The following is a 22,601-nucleotide window of genomic DNA, read 5'->3' on the forward strand; positions in this document are numbered from 1 at the left end:
CCCCCACCCCATTTTCCAGATCATCGCTTACCAGCCGTATGGAAAGTCAGTGGACTGGTGGGCCTTTGGCGTGCTTCTCTACGAAATGCTGGCTGGACAGGTAAGGGTCGATGTGTGACCGCACCCAACGTCGTGCAGTCGCCAGATACCTGAGCTGGGAGGGGCAAGAGCTGTGATTACACGGACGGCTTATGTCCTGACGTTCCATGGTTCTCTGGGCACGAATAACTTCTCATTCAAGGTCAGTTTATAGTAATTAAAAGCTCCAGTTCTCCAGGGACTGACAGGAATGTTTCATGGCTTTCCAGCATTGTATAATTTATGAGTTATTCTGGAGCGAGCAGGCTTTGGGCTCGGTAAATAACGCAGGCGGAACCTTCGCGAATTGGGGACCCGTTGGGAATCGGGCGTTATTAACTCCTTATCTCAGAAGTTCATAAATCTTTCAAAAAACAAACAGCCTGCAATGTTTATGATCCTTAAAAGAGCGTTTTTGAACAGAAAACTCAACGGCAAAGCCTTGGTGTTGATGTTCCTGTTTTTTTAGTTTTTTTTTTTTTTCTCCAGCCCTAGTTATGAGAAGGCCCTGTGTTTTTCTCTAAAGTTTGTGGGAAGTTGTATTGGCTACTGAGACGCTGTTCAGTGCAGCTATGCTCCAACTCTCAACTCTCCTTATCAACCGCAACCCTCTAGGACCAGAACTGAGTAGCCTAGGAGACACTGCGGTCTCTCAGGAACAAGGTTAAGTAGCCTTGTAGGCACTGTGGCCTTCCAGGACCAGGTTAGAGTAGCCCTGTATGCAAAGCTGCCCTCCAGTATAGATTCATGATACAGGACAGCATAGAAGGCATAAAAGATGAGGATATTCATCACTCTGTGGCAACTTACTGGTTGTCTATTGTGTGATGGGTAGAGCAGACCCATAGCGGTGTGTGTATATGTTTGTACGTGTGCATTGCTGAGGGAAACTTTGTGTCCTTGTCCACCTTTCAGCCCCCATTTGACGGGGAGGACGAGGACGAGCTGTTCCAGTCCATCATGGAGCACCACGTGTCCTACCCCAAGTCCATGTCCAAGGAGGCGGTGGCCATCTGCAAAGGGGTAAGCGGTCTAAACAATTCTGTCCCACATCCACAGATCCAACTACTCAAGTGGGATCACTGTTTCCTGGATCACTGCTGTCATATACTGAATGAAGAAACATCAGACATAGCATTACTGAGGTAATTACATGGGGCGTGGGCTAAAAAACAAGCCCCCTTTTCCCTTGGAATGCCGTCAGGGCCGAGGGCAGGTAAGCCATTTTATATATAAATTATATGTGTATGAACAGAAAGAGAGAGAATAAATTCATCCGTGTTTTATTTTATTGTATGTTCTTAGTGGGGAAAAAGAACATTGATAATCTGTAGACTCAGCAGTAGGGTAATCGTTTTCCCTAAGCCACCACGTGTGATGTGCGTGGTTGGGCAGTGTCCGCCTTGTAAACACACCCTCCTCTTCTCGCCCAGGCTGTGGCCTTCTTGTTACAGTTGCTCTGTGCAGCGTGTGATTTTCATTGTGAACCCGTGCGCATGATGACATGAGGGTGCATTCGTCACCGCTTATTCACAAAATCTCCCAATGCCCACTGAGTGAGGCGTTCACAAATATATGCCCTGCTCCAGGTGACCATTCCCTGAAGGGGGAGTGGCAGGAAACAGAGAAGAGTGAAGGTAAATTGGAAATGCAATGAGGAGGAATGAAGGGAGACTGAGTGAGAAGGAAGAAAAGGAATATGAGAGGGAAGACAGAGAGTGGCCTTGGCAATAAATTAATATATTTAAGAAAATTCAAAATCTAAGTGTACGGCACACTACAAACTATATCACCTACGGCATTTCAAGCTTCAATATATGCAAACTGAAGCGTATGTTGAGCATCTTGACTCATTGTCTAACACATAGAGCTCTTTCTTAAGGGGGTATGGATCCACCCCTTTTGGTACCCTCCACATGTCAGTGGGCAGGGGCTCTCAGAGGGACAAGGGCCGCGGGATCATAATTAAAACATTCGCATGGTTGTCAGAGTAATAACTTTCCCGAGCGCCAGGCGGAAGAGGCACTTTGGTGAGGCGTCCTCAGTCAGGCTTGAAATGAGACGGCTTGTTCTGGGGAAATTCTGCCCTCCCCCCGCACCCCCACCCTGCAAATGCGAAGGGCGTCCCAGCGCGTCCCCCCCCCCCCAGAGTTTAATGCCATCACCGCCACTAATCTTGTCCTTTCTCTTTCATTTTCCCTCTTTTTTGTCCTGTTGGGTGCAGTAGCTGAGAAACTATAGTGGGGGACAGATATAAACAGAGGCATGGTTTTGAACTTATAAAACCAGAAATACCGCATGTAAAGTGGCCCTGAACATAAGGTGACTCCCCCTTGTCAAAGAGAAGAGTTTTTAAAAAATTATGAAAAGGCACTTTATCGCTTTATCTGAGAATCCTATGACAATCAAACTAAACTAACTAAACCAGTTACAAGGTTTGAAATATTAAATAAAAAATTAAAATTTCCTTATAAACCGCAAAAAAAAAATCACCAGTATGGCTCATATCGTCATGTGAACATATGTAAAAATGTATTTATTTTAAAATGCACTCAGTGTGACATGTTCATGTGTGCAGTTTTTCAATGTGTCGCACACACACGTATGAGTCAACATGCTGTTTTCCTCACAAGGGCGAACTCACACTTCATCGGAGGCAGGGTCCCTTCACGCGCCAGCTGTGTGGGATTATTAGCGCCTCTGAAGCCTTGATTAAATTTGGCCTTCCGTGTCCTCGATTCGCTCGCTCTGTCTGACCCCAGGACAAAGGACCTCCCCCTTACCGAGGGGAAACGCGAGTCCTCAGCACCTTCGGGAGCCATAATAGGCGAGCGAAGCGAGAACGGTAGCTGGGTTTCCATGGGGACCCCGCGTTCTAATGGATTCATGCTAATGTAAGCATTAAATAATGAATCAACTTTCTGGTGCTCTGAATTCTAATGCTTTTTTTTCAAACTCGGACTACCTTGATGAAAAGGTGATGATGTATAAATTCCAGCAGGCAAGAGAAGCTCTGTTTCACCCCTGGCTTGGTCATGTTTTGCTCCTGGCTTGCTCATGTCTCGGTAGTGTTCGAATTCTGGTTTAGAAGTAGCATTCCTTTAGGCAGGCGAGATACTCCCAAACACTCAAAAGCTCCGCCCTGAGTTTAAACTGTAGCAGAATTCAGATGGCTTGTCCCAATTAAATTCCCAGAACACTCCTTGAACGCTCAGTGTGTGCTTGCTGTTTATAAGACTTAGAAGGTGTAGATTTTGAAGTAGTGGGGAAAGCTCTCTATTGTAATGCTCTAGAAGAATGGCAGAACTGCAGAATATAAAATGGGTATTTTCCTGTAAACCACAAACTCGCTTAGAGCTGGACCAATCAAGACAATGATGAGCTGAATCAGGTAATTAATTGCTGCCTCAGATGGAAACTGAGCGAAACTACAAACACCCCCAGAATCAGGGTACAGTAGCCCTGCATGCACTGTGGCCCTCCAGGACCAGGGTAGAGTAGCCCTGCAGACACTGTGGCCCTCCAGGACCAAGGTAGAGTTGCCCTGCAGACACTGTGACCCTGTAGGACCAGGGTAGAGTAGCCTTGCAGACACTGCAGCCCCCCAGGATGTCAGTGCTCCGCCTCCTTAGCTGTTGTGTTTTTGTTTTTCCTTGCCCATGTGCTTTTGTTTTCCTTGTGTTTTAGTCCTGCCCCGCTCCCCGCCCGGTCTCCGCCCGCCTGATTGCCTGCACACCTGCTTCCCATCTCCTCGTCACCCCAGCCCTATATATTCCCCGTTTGTTTAATGTCTCGTTGCTAGTTCGTTACAGCGTATCTTTCCTGTTTCGTCCCCGCCGTTTTTTCCTGCCTGTTCGTTTTTCTGGTTCTCGATTCTGTCTGCACCCGACCTTGGTTTTCTGCCTGCCGTTTTTGCCCTGTTTGCGTGATTGCCTGCTTGCCTGGTTCCTGACTCTGCCTGACTCCACGATCACCTTCCCCGGAATTGCCCACGGACTGTCTGCCTGGTTTTTGACCCTGCCTGTTTTCGTTTTTGCTACGCTGTCGTCTTCCTTATAAAGTCGCACGGAACCTGTAACTTACGTGGTCCGCTCCTGAGTCCTCGCCTGAGCCTTGACACAAGATCTGTGTGTGAGTGTGTGTGTATACACGTCTATCCCCATGTCTGCGTATGTGGGTGTGTGTATCTGTCTGCTTAGCTTTGTGAGCGTATGTATGGGAGCGTAATTGGCCAGAGAATCCCAACAATCAATATGTACTCTGGAATAGTGTGGCCCACCCTTGCTTCTCAGCCATGGGCAGAGAGTGCACTGATGTCAGACAAGACGTGCCGCTTGATTGCACCAGCCTCTCTAATGAAACAGACGGCCTGGCACATACACCCTAATCGAGGTGTAGCACTAGTCAGGATGAAACTCAGGGCGATCGATCAATGCAAGTTTCTATGCATGCTGGCATTCAAAATAAAAACTGATTTTTTTACTGGTTATGAATAGGAGAACGATGCAGAAGACTTAGACAGGTTAGGCTTTCCTGTAAGGCAAAACAGAATAAAACAGAAGGGTGTTTGAACACAGATGAGTGTATTCATCAGTAGCAGCAGGATGAAGTGGGCGGAGCTTCCTCATGGCAGATGGAAGGTTGCAGGTTTCAATCTGCAATGGAGTGGTAAAGCTCCAGGGGATGGTACCCATAGTGACAGCTGGTGTAGAGCTGATGCCAGGGAGGAAACTTCACAATAAGGACTTTGGAGGTGAAATTACAAAGGGAGCCCTGAGATCGCCTTAACAACAGGCATCAAATCTACAAAGCTCAACCATCGTGTCAACGGCTGCTACTAACCAGGAAGTTGTGAATGGTTACGGTGGAGGAGAAAGAAACTGTGTTTGTTGTCCAAATCTATTTCGGAGCAGGCATGCGCCAAGCCAACCCCTACCACCATGTCTCAAACTTCACATAAGACCACTCTTTGAAAAACAGATTGGTAGCTTAACCTTACAACGACCGATCAGCATGCTTACCTACGTGGAACTCAATATCACTCTGAAGTTTTCCTTTCCTGGGCGAAGTCGATACTTATTTGTGCAGCTGTGTTTGTAAAAGATCCAGACTCAGCACGTCCCTGCAAAGGATGGGGCCGATAAATTCAAACTTTCTCCCCCATCTTCTTCAGGGAAGTAGGGTTTCAGAGTGGCACTAGTAACATTTTAGAGATGGGAATATAAAGACTGCCAATGGAAAAGCAAAATCTTTAAACCCCATCTTTGTGTGAATATTCACTAGATTCCCTTTGACCAAAACATTGATTGTTGCTCAGACAAAAGAGATTCAATTTATTTGATGCAGGAGGTATTTTCTTTGAGTGCAAGCCTTCTATGAATGTAGCCACCTACTTTTTTCTGATCTAGCCACATCCATTGTTAACCAAACCTAAATTAAAATTTATTTTCAATACCTAGTTAAAATAGGCCATAGTGAACACTGGTTCAGTGGCCCATACAAAACAATTCACTAATGTTTGGTAATTCCACCCAAACACTTTCCCTGTTTCCTTTTCTTAAAGAACTTCTGTAGATGGATGTAGTAAACATCCATCAAATAACTTCATTAAAGCCATATCTGTGAGTCTATCTGAATACCTGATCCAGGTTTATGATTTTTAGAGAAGTAACAGGTGCCCTGTCAACTTAACCAATACAGTGAAAAGACCCACAAAAAAGGACTGCAACTTCTTCTCCTGACAAATGCTTGTCTCTTAACAGAGACCTTCAAAATACATTCCATATCCAAATAGGTATATATGCTAAATGATAATAGGCAGACTAATAGCTCTAGTTGTCCTGTGGCTTAATGCAATGGTATGAAAGGGTTAAAGTCTAAGACCTCTATCTCGTCTGGCCCCTCAAAAACATGAAAGCCTCCAAAGACAACTTCTGACATCAAATTTTAATGTTCACTGAGGCGCCCACCAAGAAGCAGCAAATTGTTCAGCTCTGCCTGTCTCTAATCTCACAGAGCATGCAAAGAATTCACTCAGTGGAATAAAGCACTCATCCATTTTGTAACCATAAAAAATGCCTTTTCTTGGGGGGGGGGGGGTTGTCAGCGGGGTTATTATTGTGAAGTAATTAAAAGAAGGCTCCTAATCTGAATCTTTTTTTCCGTAAATCCTTATTGTCTCAATTGTCCTTTTAGCACCATTTCATTGAGTGTGAAACTGAATGTACCTGCATGTGATTCACTGACTTTTGACCAATGGGCACGTGCGTGTGGCCCCATGGGACTTTTTTATGCATCAAATAGGTGGAGTTGGAGATGAGGAGATTAGTAGGATAGTCACATTTATGAAAAAGTGACACACGTCAATGTATTAATATATATGAGACCCAGAAGAATTATATATACTTGATAATGTATATTCATAATATAAAATAGAATTATTTGATCACAAAATATCCCACATATCAATCCCATAAACAAAAGTAATAGTAATCAATAAATATTCCTCCAGCCAGAGGAATGCAACCACATTTGCACAAGGAGATGGGATGCATACTCAGCTCCAAAAAATTGTTTTATTCCCAAAACCCTGCATCTAGCCACCACTGTGCCTTCATTGACACAATTATGCACTTCACTTTTAAAGTGCCTTATGCTCTCTCAATTAAACCCAATTAACACATAAACAAGGGATGCTAATTAGCCCATTAGATTGTTGCTGTGTGTGCAAATATTGCTTCAAGCTTTCTAGCCTTTCTTCGGTTGACTAATTGGCATTGTGTATGTTACCGACTGATTTTTGGATGAGCTGCCTCTTTGAAAGGGCTTCTGGAATGATTGGCCCCACACCGACTTCTGACCTCTCTGCCCCTCTGCTCCAGCTGATGACTAAACATCCCGCCAAACGGCTGGGCTGTGGCCCCGAGGGGGAGCGCGACATCAAGGAGCACGGCTTCTTCCGCTACATGGACTGGGAGAAGCTGGAGAACAAGGAGGTGCAGCCGCCGTTCAAACCAAAAGCAGTAAGTGCAAACCCTTCGGCCCCGCCCTAACCCCGTCTGCTTAAAAACCTCGCCCCTGTATGATCACAGGTAGGTACATAGGAGGCGGGGGGGCCGCGGAATGCCACTGCACCCGAGCTTCTGTCACGGCTCTGTTCACCCAGGGTAGTAGGGCCTGCGTTTTCACATTCATCTGGATGAAAAGCGTTCTGCCTGGATCCTGGATCGTCAAAGCTCTGCTGGTCGGTCTTCCCATGGAGTGCAATGGGAAGGGGAGAGTTTGGTCATAGTGTACTTGGCTTCCGCTGCCTAGTCAGGTTGCACAAGTTAACTTGTGGTAGGGTTTGAATAGTGTGATGCTCACGCTCACTGGTCTGGGAGTATTGTTAGCCTGATCTGGCACTGGTTCTTGTTTAACTGAATGGGTACACTTATGTTCTACTGTGCTGGAAGTCTCTTTGGATAAGAGCATCTGATAATTGTAATGTATATAATGTAATGTATATAATGTAATGGTCACTGGCATTAAAAGGACCTGGCAAAAGGTTGTAATGAGAGGGGATAATACAGCAAGCAGAAAGCTTTCATTCAGAGAGGGCTGGTTTGTCTTGTCACATGAATTTTCACTGCAGGTGCAATACAGCTCAGAGCACACAGCTACCAAAAGCGCAGCACAGAGCCATCGTGCATAATTAGACTAAGAATGCGTAACATGAAAGTGTGACAACTGCAGTATAAGACATAATGACTTTTTGGTGGCTGTTAGTGGAACTAAAGAAAGAAGCAATAAGATGCGCCTCAGGTGTCAGTCCAGAGACGCGGATTAGTGTGCACCTGTGGCTGGCGAGCCCAGGTGCGGTGGGACGAGGTGATTTTTCAGGAGGTGATGGAGGGTGGCGAGGGACACTGCGGCCGTGATCATGGTAGCGGATGCTCTCTTGACTGTGGAGGAGGCGAACGTGGTGACCAGACTCGCAGGAAGCATCCCTCCAGTGTGACCAGGGAAGCGGGGCCCTCGGCAGGGGGTGTGAGGTGACATTCTCCCCCTGTCTCCTATCATCAGTTTCTCCTTTTCTCCCCCACCCCCAACACACTTCACACTCAATAACACTGAGATAGGAAGGAGGAATAGCTGGAACAGGAAATATTAGAGCCAGAGGCTACCAGTGACAGAGGCAACTGAGGAGCTACTGAAGTATGTGTGTATATATTATATATATGTATATAATAACCACGTTGGTCATGTTGGTTGTTTTGCAGGACTAATATGGCAGTTCATATAACGATCCTCCATTGGAACCTAACTCCTTTCTCCTTAATCTGCCCTTGCTGCCTTTGAGCACTTAATATGAAATCTTTTCCGCAGGAAAGAAAAAAATCTTTTAAGTTCGCAAGTGACATATGACCTCTGATGTCAACAATTGTTACAATTGTTACAGTGTTACAATTACATGATATTAAGTGCCCACTCTGTGGTTTATGCTTGTTTTGTTTGCCAGTTTCCTGTGTAGATGTTTCAGCTTGAATTGCTGTAATATTATTTTTAATCTTTTCATTTTTTTCCCCATGTAAAGCACTCTCAACTCAAATGCTGTACAGATAAGAAGCATTACTGTAGCCATAATGTGAGTCAACATGAGGCAAGTCTTTTTTTTTTTCTTTTCACCTCGCCTCTTTGCAGCTCGCCGGCCAGCACTGACTGGCATTTGGGTTGACGTTCAGCCGCGTCGGGATGTGGAGGGGGGTGGGCGGTTGCAGAGCGTCCTTGTTAGGAGGGTACGTGTGGGAGATGTAGGAGTGGGGGGCGGGGGGTGGGGGGGTGGTGCGGTTTACAGCCGCATTCACTGGCAGAGGAGTCCTCCGTGAACTGCGGCAAACTGTCAGGGGCGTCAGGCTACACTGCCCGCACCACCTCGACTCGTCCGGAAAAAGTCCGCTCGGCCTCTGCGCTCCTCCGGGGGTGTTTAATTGATCCGATCGTTTTGAGTGGCTGCTCGCCCATTAAAAAAAAGAACAACCCTGGACTCTTTGTGTGTTTTCCTGTCAAACAAAGGCCAAGTCTGGCCCTCATTATTGAAGGAAGGCAGAAAGTGTATTACAGTAGGCAGCCCCACAGCTCTGTGCTGGAGGGTTAGGCAGCCCTCACCCCTGGTTAAAGAAACAAGCAGTGAGGTATTTAATAAAATAAAACAAAGTGATGCACTTAACGTGATATCTCATAATGTACTGTGCAGGTTCCTCCTTTGTCTTATATCATCAATTGGCTACGTTTACAAATTGAAATTCTCTAATCTGCGCAAAGGAAAACTGTATTGACGATCAACCTCTCATGAACTGTAATAGCTAGATTATACACTCCCAATCCATATCAGCAGGCCATAGCTACACAAACACTGCTTACGTACTGCACTGTTAGCTGAACACCAACTTCCACAACAATTCAGTTCCATTTGAAATCCACAGAGGAGGTTAACAAGCTAGGTAGTTTAATGTGTTTGCAACATAGAATACACAATAGAAAAATGCCTTATAACACCTTATTATCTCGTAGTTGAGAGCAGGGGCGTTTCTAGCTGGGCTAAGTCAAGTTTGCCTGGGGCTTGTCTCTTTTTTTTTTGAAAGGAGATTGGCATCGGTAGGTTGGGGAGGTTATGTTTACTTTTATAATAAATAAATATTATCACGCCTTCGGACGCTGCAAGTTCCACTCTGTTACAAAGTCTGTCTGTTGTTTTGCTACAATCACCTCCTTTTTCAGGGCAAAAATATTCAGGGCTAGGCTTAAAATATTTGGGGCTATAGCCCCAAATGAGTGGACCTAACGACGCCACTGGTTGAGAGTGCTTAAGACCCTTTTTTCCAGCTACTTGCCCTTGCACAAGTCACCCATACACAAACTATGCCATCTATTTACCTAGTTAGGCATTAGTATGCTACTGTAGCTTTAGTGTCTAGTTAATGTTTTTACTTCTGTTTGGTGTCATGAGTTTGACAAGATTTAATGCTTAATTTTATCCTTGCTAGCTACAAATGGAGTGATATCTGGCTGAACAGCCTTTTTGCTTGTGACAAATTTCTTGTACTGTTCAAACAAAACGGGCCATCTTTCAACTTTCTAGGAAGTTATTAGATTAATTGAAGTTAGCAGTCTAGGTCTAGAGCTGAAACAATCACTTGTCATTGTCCCACTGAATTAAACTTCTAAAGTGGAATTTCTTCGTGTTTGTCACAAAATTTTGACTAAGAAAAGTACGCTCCCCAGGTATTAAACCGCACTGATGTGGCCTAGAGCCAGGCCTCCTCCTGAGGCAGTCTGGGAATTAGCAGGCCGGTTTGAAGCAGCTAAAGGCACAATCCCACACTCACTAACAATAGCTCCTATCACTTCATCTTTTCATCTCTGAATGAAGTGCCACCCCCTATTGTGAGAAATCAGTGTGAAAGCAACGGAAACCAGACCGACAGATTTCGGTCACTTCAGGATTAGTTCCAGACCAGTAGCTAGCCTCAGTGTGAACGTACCTTTCAAAATCAAGAAGGCTGCAGATATCTCCACAGTACTTACTTTTCATTGGCTGTCTTAGTGAAACGTGAGCCCCTGAGGTGGGGGAGGTGGGTCAGAGAGAAAATCAACCTTGATTATGTCTCCAAGGGTGGAAGAGGGATTTGGTTGAGTAGGGAAATGGCAGCTGTCTGTTGCAGCTACAGAAGGCCAGAGCTGCCCTTCCAGCTCACACTGGGGAATGCAACCAATCACACTGCACTGGAGGGGCCCTCCTGCCCTCTGCAGCGGCCAATCAGAGAGATCACTACCCCTGTGTCTGTACCTGTTACTTTCCAACAGAGTTGAACTTCTCTTCTCTCAATTTATATATCATTGCAAAGGCCGTGTTGAAGCATAGGTGAATCTGAAGATGGTGAAGATCTGGTGTAACAGATCCCTGGGGTGGACAAAGTACTTGGCTGGGTGTGCCATAGATTAACCTGCTAAGGACTGCTGTGTTTGATGCATCCACCTACATACTCTCTGAGGTTTATTTTCTGCTACTTTATTATTTTCTCCATCAAGCATATCAGTTATTTTGTTCCCGATGAACTCACGTCATTGATGGTTGAAGGATAAATTAGTGATCATGATGACATTCTGAAAACAGTGCAAGAGGCAGTTTAAAGAGCGGAAGGGGGGGTTTTAGGGGGAGTAGCATGGCGGTCAGCACAGGACGGAAAAGTGGCCTGCCCTTATTCTTGGACAGGCGGCTGTCACACGATAAGCCGCGATGGCCTGTTTCCCGGCAACGCGCCAAGCCCCTGACGCTAATCGCCGGTGACAGGCAGCTCTGGAAGGACACCGAAAAGCTCTTGCCTTAATTTCAGGCCTTGATGGAACGCAGGAGACACCGCTGGCCGATTCGTAGGGTTCAGGAGCGTCCCGTCCGGGAGACCCTGTTCGTTGCGGCTGCCGGTCATTGTGCTTCAATTAAATTAAACAAGGCATGCCCGCACCACTGCGAAAGGCTGACCCCAATCGTGTCTGAACTGGTAACGCTGAAACAGGAACACGGCCACGTACACCACCCCAAATGCCAGGGGTTTGTGCTGATAAATTTGTTTTACCCTCTTCGCCTATGACAGTTGATTTCTGCCTCTGACAGTATATGTGACAACATGCAGTTTGCATGTATTGCTTTATGGAGCGGCGGTTGCTGCAAATTTCGCACAAATCGCGAGCGTTTAGGATCCCACATGCTAGCGCTGCCTCGATCATCAACGGAAAATGCTAATGATGAATGATGAATGATCCTCGAAACCATTGTTTCTTTCATGGGCAGCACACTTCCTCACGCAATACATGTTAACACCTAATAAAATATGACATCCAAAATGCGCAGAAGAGGTATTATTATACATCATAATACATGGGTTATGTTACTGAATATATTCATGATTGTCACCTTCTTGTATGCATTCTTAAATAACCTATTTGAAAATGCATGTAACTAAAAGTATATTATATTTCACATTCCCAAAATGACAGTGAAAACATCAGTAAAATTTTGTAATTGTTACACTGACATTGGGGGGGTGGGGGGGCAAAACATGTGATTCTTCCAAAATACTGAAAGAAGCGAGCCTAGACTTGTCGTCACAATTAAATATATCCAAGAAGTTTCGCCAGCATGCTGCCTCTTTGCAGCACTGCTGTGTGAGAGATGTTTTGCATTTTTGGAGAGATCGCACTGAAACTACAGGCCTACCTCCGTGTGGGAAAGGGACGACGTGATGCCCGTTTTGCCACCTCTAATGTCTAAGGTCGCATTTCTTTGTCCCGGTTGTGTAAACCTGCATTGTATGATCTCACTGTATGAAACCATCATCTTTTCATAACAACCACCCTATGTGTATAACTGACCAGATCTTTTCAGCAGATTTCATAATGCTGCATTTATACATTATATGAAACAGGAAGTAATATTGGATTGTATTTCCTCTCAGTGGATAATGCAGAATGCTAATTAGAGGGAATGTGTCCTGGTCTTTGCTGGAAGCTCTCAGATTCATGGTGCATATGCTCTGGCCCATTTAAAAGATGTCCAATCAGGAGCCTTTGAAAGTGTGACAAAAACTGTAAAACATGCCCTTCCTCATGCTGTTCTCTTGGACCTGGCTTTGTTAGTTGAGGATGCACACATGGGGGAACAGGAGGCCTTGGCTCCCATTGGCTGAGCGGCTGTGAAACTGTTGTGCTTTCCACCAATGGACTGCTGATGCATTCTGCCTGGGGCATGTTATCCGATGCCCATGCCAAAGTAATTATCTAAACTAAAGAGTCTAAGAATGATAATGACAATTTTAAACCATAATAAGTGTATTATATGCCAGGGGTCTCACCAGTTTTTTAAACACAGAATTTTAAAACACCTGTCAATCAGTTTCATTCAAGTGCCCTATCTCATAATTGTTTTTAAATGGCACTAATTGGTTCAATATGTTTTATCACAGGAACACTGCACAATAGCTCTAAAAGTGATCCCAGCAATAGCTCTCTTTAAGTTAATTTTTATAGCTGTGGTGGGATCAACCCCATTCAAAATGGTTTATGCAGTTTTCATATTTTTGTCATTATAGTCATTGTCTTAATTGTTCTTTGTGTGACCAGGGCTTAAGGTTCTTTTTGCTGGTCACAGATTTGAGCCTCAGATATTGTGGATTTCAGAGGCACCTATGGCTGCTCTCTGAAAGATGAACAGGGGTTTACTTTGCAATTATCATTTAACATGTAAATCTAATATGGGATTGAATTTAATTTGACATTTTCTGGATGTACAGAAATATTGAATATGATCCCTACCTAGAGCATCAGTTGGATATACAGCGTTAGGCCTTCACCCAGTGGATTTATTAATACTTGATACATCTGTGCAATCACTTTCCCTGGGTTTCAGTTCCTTGTAGAGCCGCCATAGGTGCCTTTTTCAAGCGAAAGAGTGAGAAGTCCTAATTTAATACAACTACATGGGAATTACAATGACCGTCAGCCAACCTCCAAAAACTCAAGCTTTCAGTCTTCATTTTAGCAATGGAAGAGTGAGGTATCACGAACGCTGTAATGTGCTATCAATCACTGACTCATCTGAAGCAATCAAAAGACTTTGCTTTCCACAGCAAAGCTGATTGGTTCAAACCAGTGAGTCACACATCCACATATGATAGCCACACCCATTGGGGTTCGTGAAGCCTTGCTCACCAGTCAGTAAACAAAATTGTTTGTATCCACAACAAGGGCTTGTAGATATAGTCCCATAAGCCATCTGCAGTCGTCGTCTGGATTCATCTTTTCATATTTATTTTCTCCTGGACTGTGTTTTTTTTCCTTTCTTTCTCTTTCTCTCTCTATCTCTCTCTTTCTCTCTCTCTTTTCCCTCCATTTTATCCACCTCAACCCATCACATCCCTCTCTTGTTCTCTTCTCCCTCCCTGCAGTGTGGCCGGGACGCCGAGAACTTTGACCGCTTTTTCACGCGCCACCCCCCGGTGCTCACCCCGCCCGACCAGGAGGTCATCATGAACCTCGACCAAGACGAATTTGAGGGCTTTTCCTTTATTAACCCTGAATACCCCGCAATGGAAGTCAAGAGTTAAGGACGTTACAAAAGCAACAACAAAAAAACAAGCATGAGCTTTCAGTAGAATTTGAATGATCATCATACCCATTTATATATGTACCACACTGCAAATGGACATGTATATACCAAAAAAAGACAAAAAAAGTAAGCAAAAAAGATAACTTTTTTCACCTCCAGGTCTGAATGTATCAGTGACAATCCCTCTCAACAATGTCCCAGATATTGTGACTCCAATTTGAACTTAACAGCATTCCATCGCAGAAAGTTACAATCAGAAATGTGAAGCAGAAGGAGTAATGTTATGATTCCTGAATGTACGTTACCCTCCTGGGGAATGGTCTTAGGGGTTCTTTGACACCGTCCTGATCTTTTTATGGGGGTACAAAACACATTCCTCGCCTCATCAGCTCACAATTCTAGCCTATGCAATGGTTATTGCATTGCCGTTCTTTTTTCTCAGATTCCCATCTTAGCAAAGCCAGCCATCCAATCCCATGGCTATCCCAGACCATGTGGCCCAGTGACTGAGTCATGGCTGAATTAACGACTCAGTTGATTGCTATTCTTTTGCTATATGTTTGAATTTAATTTTTCTTCGTTGTATTAACAGAAGATTGTTCCAGAAACAAACCAGATACGTAACAAAATAGATAAAAAGAACTTGAAGTTGTTTTGCATGAGCTTATTTTTTCTCTCTCCTAACCAGCACAGTTACACAGTTAGATTGTACTAATTAACTTTAGTATTGCTGATCCTTTTTTTGCTGATTATATATATATATACACACAAGTGATGAGAAACTAGTTTACATGTTTTTGTTCGTTCTGTTCAAGCATGAAAAAGATATGTTTACAAGATGGCTCCAGTCCAGCAGTTTGTGTTCAGTCCAGCAGCTGTGCTTCTGTCCAAGTGTTCCTCTGTATTGCTACCCCGGTTTAACCATACACATGCTGGCTCGGTAGCTCTGCCCTCTCCCCTGAAAGAGGCAGGACCACACGCACAAATAAGACGTCAAATGTAGTGCTCCCCTTTCCTAAAAAGCATGAAAAGAGACCATGGTTTTTTGGCTATCCTCTGGTCCGATTTGTGTTTCACTGTCAGCACAGTATCCTGGTGAAGGGAATAGTGTTGTGTTCCTGTGATATATCCCTTTCCCATTGTATGGCTGGATTTAGACTGGCTCGTTATACCCCTTTTCCACTGTAGAGTTGGAACGAGGCTGGCTTATCATATCCCTTTTCCACTGTAGAGCTGGAACTAGGCTGACCAATTATATCCTTTTTCTGCTGTGGTTTTGGAGCAAGACTGGATCACTGTAGAGCTTTAACCAGGCTGACTCATTATATTTCTTTTCCATTGTAGATCTGGAGCTATTCTAACCCACTACACCAATTCCCCACTGTAAAGCTGGAGCCAGGCTGGCTTGTTTAGTGTAGGGACTTGGTTGTTTTGCCCTGTTTTTGTTGTGTTTTTCGATCATGTCCACTCAGCCCTGCGGCATTATTAGTCCTGATTGGTTGCTGGCTTACTTCCAAGTGAGCTGTGGGTGGAGTCATGCAGACTGCATAACTGTGTTGCTTCCGCTGGCATCAGTTCAGAAATAAGGGAGATAAAGAGGGAGGGAGGAAAGGAGACCACATGGTACCACTGCTGATCATAGCAAGCAACCAGAGGCAGATGGAAGTAATATGGAGTATAGTTCCCCTACCCCCCCTCAGTTCTGGAGCACAGATGAATTCCAACCAGCCAACTCAATGTGGGCAGGCGCCAGCATTCATGTTGGCAATGGTTACTGCAGCTCTGGTTGTGGGTCATGTAGAATAAAGCCATTCCAGTCAAATCATTCTGCACCAGATCAGCCAGCTTCTGGGTGTGGCTCATATTAATTCCAGTATTCCTGTAGTAGTGGGAAACAGACGAGCCGGGGTGAAGTCCAGTGGCCGGTGGGGTCAGGGCTCAGGGGTCGGGGGGAAGGGAGAAGGGTGCCATATGAGAGGGTCAGAGCAAGTAGGGGAGAGAGATTGGGTGTGTGAAATGAGGAAAGCAAGGCAAGGTCTGAAAGAGAGTGGGGGAAGAAGAGAGAAGCAGAGAGGGGATGCATGTGAGAGACAGAGAGTCCCTTCAGTCTTCACCCTGTGCAGTGGCAGTGCAAAATCAGGAAATGCTTTAGTTCCCCCTCCTCTGAAAGGCACCAGGTGCTAGTGATAGCTAGCTATCAGTGCTTGAAGAGTTTGCTGCTCTCACCTGCAATAGGAAGGGATTAGCCCTCCCCTGTAACAATGCTGTCTGCATCAGAATGCAGAGGTATGGTTTAAAAAAAAAAAGTTTGCATTAGCATGTTTGACCGAAAGTGCGTACACCAATCATGAGGAAAATTACTCATAATGCATTTTTTTAAAGAATGGTTACGCAAATATTGTCAGTTAATTATAATAATTTACTGTGGCAAATTGAACCCACGTGATGTTCTGCGTGTCCCTCCTTCATGTCAAAAACCACAAGGGGCAGGAATCCATCTTAAAAATCGCCGGGAAAAGGTTATGCATAATTTAGAATACCAGTCACGAATGGGAAACAAACAAATAAATAAACAAGCGCTGCTCTCCACTACGGCGCGGCGCGGTTGGTATGTAGGACTGCTCTCCTCGTCCAAAATGCCATTCCGTTTTTTTTCTTTCTTTTTTTCCGTGGCCGTGGCTAATCTGTGGGAATGGCTTTGTGGTGCAGATGACGGTTCAGACCTGTAGCTTCTTGAGTTACCTTGCAGGCAGTGGAACAGCAGTCACCACCCTTCAAGAAACGGATTTCTCGGGGTATGACTGGAAATCTCTGCGCGTCTTTAAAAACTGCAGGAATGGCTTCTGTCTGAGAACCGCTCAGTAGCGGATGTCAGTAATCCCCGCGAACTAGCAATTCACATCTCTGTTACTGTGTTGGACAAAGGGGGGCGAACAGTTCCTGGAAGTCCACGTGTACGCTTTTTTTGTTTGTTTGTTTTTGCTCCTGCTTCAGCTCTTAATTGCCTAATTGCCCAATTAGCCTAATAATTGACTCATCTTAACCTATTTTTCACAGTCGTATGAATAGTAAATCGGAGCCAAAGACTGTGCTTGAGCATCCCGGAATATTTTATCCCAGTGTACTCGGAAAATAAAGATAGCCTAAATCTACAGTGCTAATCGATAAAACCAATTAATCTATAAGTAATTGGTTGGACCAATTAACCATTAACATGGTAGCTCGGAACAAAAAAAAATGACATACATACAACCCCTGTCATAGGATTTCAAGGAAGCGACAACCCACAAACTGAAAATCTCTTTTAAGGATCCACTGACAGATAACTTTAACACTGACAGATAGGTTTATGTAATTGAACCCTATTACGATGTGTAACTGTAAGTGTTATCTAAATTACAAAAGCAATTGTTTCTAATTTCTGCCAAAACTGGTGCATATTTTATTACAGGGCTTAACATTTTTGTAAATGTCTTTAAAAAAAAGTGTCAAAATGTGTTAGCAAATTTACACCTGCAAACAATGTGCTCAGTATTGTAAAAAATGAGATGCTAATACATTATTTGTGAGTGTTTTTTGTTTTCTAAACTGGTGAAGCAATCCAGGTCGTGCTTTGACATAAGGGGGAAAGCTTTGTGCATGAAATGTTAACTTCAGACTTATCATGTTATGTTTGACCATTAATGCTTCAGTGAATGCTTCAGGCTACTGTGTGGGCTTCGTACACTATATCTAAAATACTTTTCATGTGCCAAAGTATTTTTCATGAAGAAAGCTGTATGAATAAAACTTTGACATGACTGGAGTTTCGAACTTTCCTTTGAATGATAGAGAGCAGGTACATAAAGCATTTTTTTTTCTGTTCTTGGTACCGTTTCTCACTAAAGACAATCCTTTGCTGTATTCGGATATGCGACCCTGCAATCACAGCAGGATTACTTGGAAACAGTATTTGCATTTTTGTTTAACTGACCAAGAAAAATCAACTTAACCAAGCCAATATCGTTTATGAAGGAGAGTATAGGAACCCTAAATAAGATAACCTGGTTTATAAGTGAATGCAGAGCGAATTACTCAGAAGTTATCAGAGAATATTCGAATATAGGAGTAATCGAAACGCGTCCAGTGCGTTAGTGCAGCAGTGTCACATCCCCTACTCGAATTCACGGCTTTCAGTGTTGCTCGTGTGTTTAGCCTAATGCGGGCCTGCGAGTGAAACGCAGTCTTCCTTTAGGGGAATGGGATGTACGCTCCTTCTGTGCAGTGGTCAAGACATAAGGCCGACCGATTTCTCGGGTCCGTCCTGAAGGTCTCTGCAGCGACCACTTATGATATGTAGGAGAGAGGCTGTCATCGACTTTGCCTTAATATGTCATGTTTATGGTTTTGGCTGAATATGTTTGCGTTATGTGTCATGGCGGTATTCCCAGAAGAAAATCGTATTGTAATGTACGTGATGCACTTGATTTTCGGCTTCTGTTTTCTGCTGCAGGTACAATGGCAAATGAAGAACAGCGAAATGCAACGAGTTAATTCCCATTACAACAATGAAGATTATAATTATAGTCTCGATTACAGCTATTAGTGTTGATATTTTGATTGTTAATTTTCGATGCGGTGTATGCTACGTGGTTGAACGTATTGCCATCTTTATTCGGTAAATATTACTGTAAAACTTTGTTTCTTTGGTTTATGTGCAACGCTGCGGTGCCTGCGTTTGGCACGTGGATGATAATTAATTCTGAATCTCACAGCCTCAAATTAAAATGAGTCGGTTAGCACTGTGCCAGGCTTATCTGCCGAAAACAGGTCACCGTTTGATACGGCTATTCTGCGGCGCAGCTGACATCAGCTCAACTGTAATCCGCTGGTTCCTGAAAAGCCCCGCGCCTCAAAAGACGAAGAAATTAAAGAATCACGGTTAGAATTAAACACTGAGTTAGATTAGCGCCTACAATTCAGCAGAAAGCGCGTGCCTTTAAGCGAACTCTTCCCCAGCAATGTTGGTGAGGCGTGTGATTCCCGCCCCATCGCTGCTCCACATCTAATAAACAACCAGGAGCCATAGATTACTGTCAGTTTTATACCTCCGGCTCTGACTGCAGTCAGGGGCTTTATAGGGGGTTCCTTATTTCGAACTCTCGTGACGTTTGTGGTTTCCATAAAATTCCAAGTTCTCCTCTTTTTTTGACCTTCCCATACGTCCATGACTCAAAGGTTGATGTGCCCCTTCACTCCCTCTCAAGCAATTGAGGAAGTGAACATTCCGAACCGTTGACATAATATTGTGAGGAACAATTCATAAGAAATTCACAAAAGAATGCCATAAACTTAGATGATTTTTGAGTTGACTTGATTTTAATGAGTTTTAAAGCCATATACTTGATGCACTTTAATAATTTTTAGTGACTTTCCTTCCTACTGAACAAGGTCCCTAGGCTGTTTCTAGGGGAAAATTAGACCCAGTGTTTCATTGGGTGTTTGGTCCAACCAACTAATCACAAACTCCTGGGGCTTATTTTCAAATTCTTATTGACTTTTCCCACGAAGAACTTGATTTCGAGACATAATCAGTACATGCCAAATGGGGCAGATATAACTGCAATCAATTACAACAAGCTGTTGTCCATTTTTGGACAACAGCCAATGGTTCCCCTTAAACCTGCCTGGCCCCATTCTCCCATGGTTAGTAGGCAGACCCATGGGCAAAACCAAAACAACAAAGACTGGGGGAGACTCTCTGAGCCAGTGAAAGACATGTCAGCACATACACTGGAGGAAATCCCCATTTGTGAGGGTTACATTTGAGATCCCCTTCAAACAGGGGAACCCACAAATAATGTGCTGTACCAGTAATAGACGTGTGTGCAGAGAGAATTTGTTCGTGACACGGAAAACACATCAAATGTAATTTAATGATGCAATAAATAAGTGATAAATGTGTACATTTCTATAATAATGCAGTAGACAGGTGTAACATGTAAAATAAATGTAAGAGTGCGGGTAATGGCATGGCATTCGATGGTCAGGGAACCAAAGGTGGAGCCATATACAGAGAGTGCCTTTGATGTGAATATTCAAAACTGCCGAAGGAAAATTTACAAATTCCAAGGGTCTTCTGCCTCTGCATGAAGGCTCACAGTTTCAACGTAGGAGAAGCGCATGCTCTGTGCTCTTAAGATCTCTTTGGGGATGGCCCAAGCTTCAGAACTGCTGTAGGGGTGTACCCTAATTCTTTAACATGTCATATACTCCAGAGGTAATGACATGGTTAAACTAAATTAGCAATTAGCCAAAAACTTGGCTGTCTTGATGTGTAGTCTGTTCCTCAGCCCAGATGATCCACCAGCAGCCAAATGTAGCAGCAGATCGTCCAGCAAATCTTCAAAGTACATCCAACATTAGGTACACGCTAGGTACACCCTACACTACCATATTTTTGCAAAATATTTAGCCCAAACTTAACTAACTCGCTACAAATTAACAGTGATATAGTCAGGTGTTATAATCTGTCTGTTTTAAAAACTGTAAGTGTCTTCCATCTCCAAGCCCATTTGTATATGTAAAATTAATTTATAAAACAAGAAGCAGACTGGTTCACCAAAAATATTTTGCAATGTACTGACTTTTCTAAGGCACAGACATGTTTTTAACAATGTGATCTATAACCATACTAAACAATTACTTTTACATTATTTACATTTGAATTTAAATAAATCCAGCTGCTATGGCTGATATTGCACCAAGCAGCTGTGTAGGCTTGAAATGACCAGGCACTCCAGTGGACCTGATGCCCAGGTCACTGCGCTGGATGTGGGCTTTGTGTGCACTCTACCCTGGGGCTGAGCCGGCCTACAGGGGAGATGGAGCGTAAGGTAGGCAGTGTACAATGGTTTCGGACTTGTCTTCAACTTTCTCTCTCTAATACTGTCCACTGCAGACTTCTCTCCACTTTATTCTCTGTGTCTGGTCACATCTTTAAATCTGAAAGCTTTTCTATAAGTGCCCTTTGTTGTGTTGCTCATATTTCTGTTTGTGGCCTGGGTTCTTTCTACGTTGGCATTTGGGTCATTTGTTTTGGTCTAAATGGTGATCATTCTTGGTCATACTTACTCAAAATGTCCTTTCACTTTTTGTTTTCAGTTCGTAGTTCGGTTCAGTGATACACTTTGACATTTCTTTCATGGCATTTGATGTTAATGGCAGAAAAAACCTTCAAACCTGTCTGTATTCAGATATAAAACAATTTTGGGTAATCCCAAATGAAAACAATACATCATCTCTGTGCCATGGAAATGTCAAGAGAAAACCTTTGGAAATGTTTCTAAAATGTTTCCTGTATTCCCTGGACCCCCATATTTCTGTTGGGCAGGCATGGGTATATCTGATCAATGTCGAGCCATCTTGATATCATAAATGTCTGTGCATTTTATTGTATTTTTTAAACCTCTACCTGACCTCGGAAATGCTAATGCAGCTGCAGGTAAACTGACTGTCACTCACCCATCCCGTGAATTAACCTACCATCTGAAAATTAATATCTGCAACTGATGCACTCCGAATGAAATTCATCACCATATCTTGCATGATAGGCCTGCTGAAAGACTGCCAAAAATGTCAAAAAAATGCATTTTTCCCATATTGCATGTTGATTTTTCATAACTAAAGCTTGCATTGTGCAATTTAAATCTTGAATTTCCCTTGAAAAATTGGGTTAGCTACATTTTCTTCTTTAAAGTTCACAACAGAAAAAGTACTGAACTCCTGTGCTTTCAAACCATATCTAGCTGTGCATCAAAGGTAACCAAGCATTAGCTGTTTTATCTTTGGTGCATTAACCTTAGCTACATCTTGCATGGTTTTTGAAGGACAATTATATTTTCTCATTATGAAATGCATATGTGCGCATTCCAAAACGAAAACAGAATGACACATTGCCTTGATGAGCACGCAGTGGGTTTTGAGGTGGCTCTGCGGTTGTTGTTGCACTATTGCATGTGTGCATAAAAAAGGGGCGGCATGGACTTGTATTGAAGAGAGCCCAGGTTGGCATGAAGCATTTGGAGATAAATTCTCCAGCTAACCATATGTTGAGTTTCATTAAAGATGCAGGATTGCAGTTTCGGAGGAGAAATGCATGAGCTGGATTTTAAGGAAATTCTGTGACAGTGTGTGTGTGTGTGTGTGTGTGCGTGCGTGTGTGTGTGTGTGTGCGCACGCGTGTGTGTGTGTGTGTGTGTGTGTGTTTCAGTGAGATAGGTGGCTGGCCAGTCAAAAATACAGGGAGCAGGATTTACTTGCCTTCAATGATTCTGAGTGATTAATAAGCAACTGATTGTTTTTTTTTTAATTAATTTCCTTGATTGCATCCACAAGTGTT

The 22,601-nt window shown here is 43.6% G+C and overlaps 1 protein-coding gene across 2 annotated transcripts in view; it reads left to right on the forward strand.

Annotated features, from left to right (window-relative positions):
* LOC118793927 (protein kinase C beta type) overlaps positions 1–22,601 on the forward strand; it is a 99,394-nt gene that overhangs the window by 74,305 nt on the left and 2,488 nt on the right. The window contains exons 14-17 of one of the 2 annotated variants that reach the window (XM_036552011.1): positions 20–100; positions 994–1,101; positions 6,960–7,100; positions 14,061–18,342. In XM_036552011.1, coding sequence (XP_036407904.1) covers positions 20–100; positions 994–1,101; positions 6,960–7,100; positions 14,061–14,219 — 489 coding nt within the window. In that variant the 3' untranslated portion in view covers positions 14,220–18,342. Of the gene's footprint in view, positions 1–19; positions 101–993; positions 1,102–6,959; positions 7,101–14,060; positions 18,343–22,601 lie in introns of those variants that run through there. The other variant, XM_036552012.1, reaches the window with a different exon arrangement.

The sequence above is a fragment of the Megalops cyprinoides genome, chromosome 19 (genome assembly GCF_013368585.1).
Source record: "Megalops cyprinoides isolate fMegCyp1 chromosome 19, fMegCyp1.pri, whole genome shotgun sequence".
In the NCBI taxonomy this organism is placed as follows: domain Eukaryota; kingdom Metazoa; phylum Chordata; class Actinopteri; order Elopiformes; family Megalopidae; genus Megalops; species Megalops cyprinoides.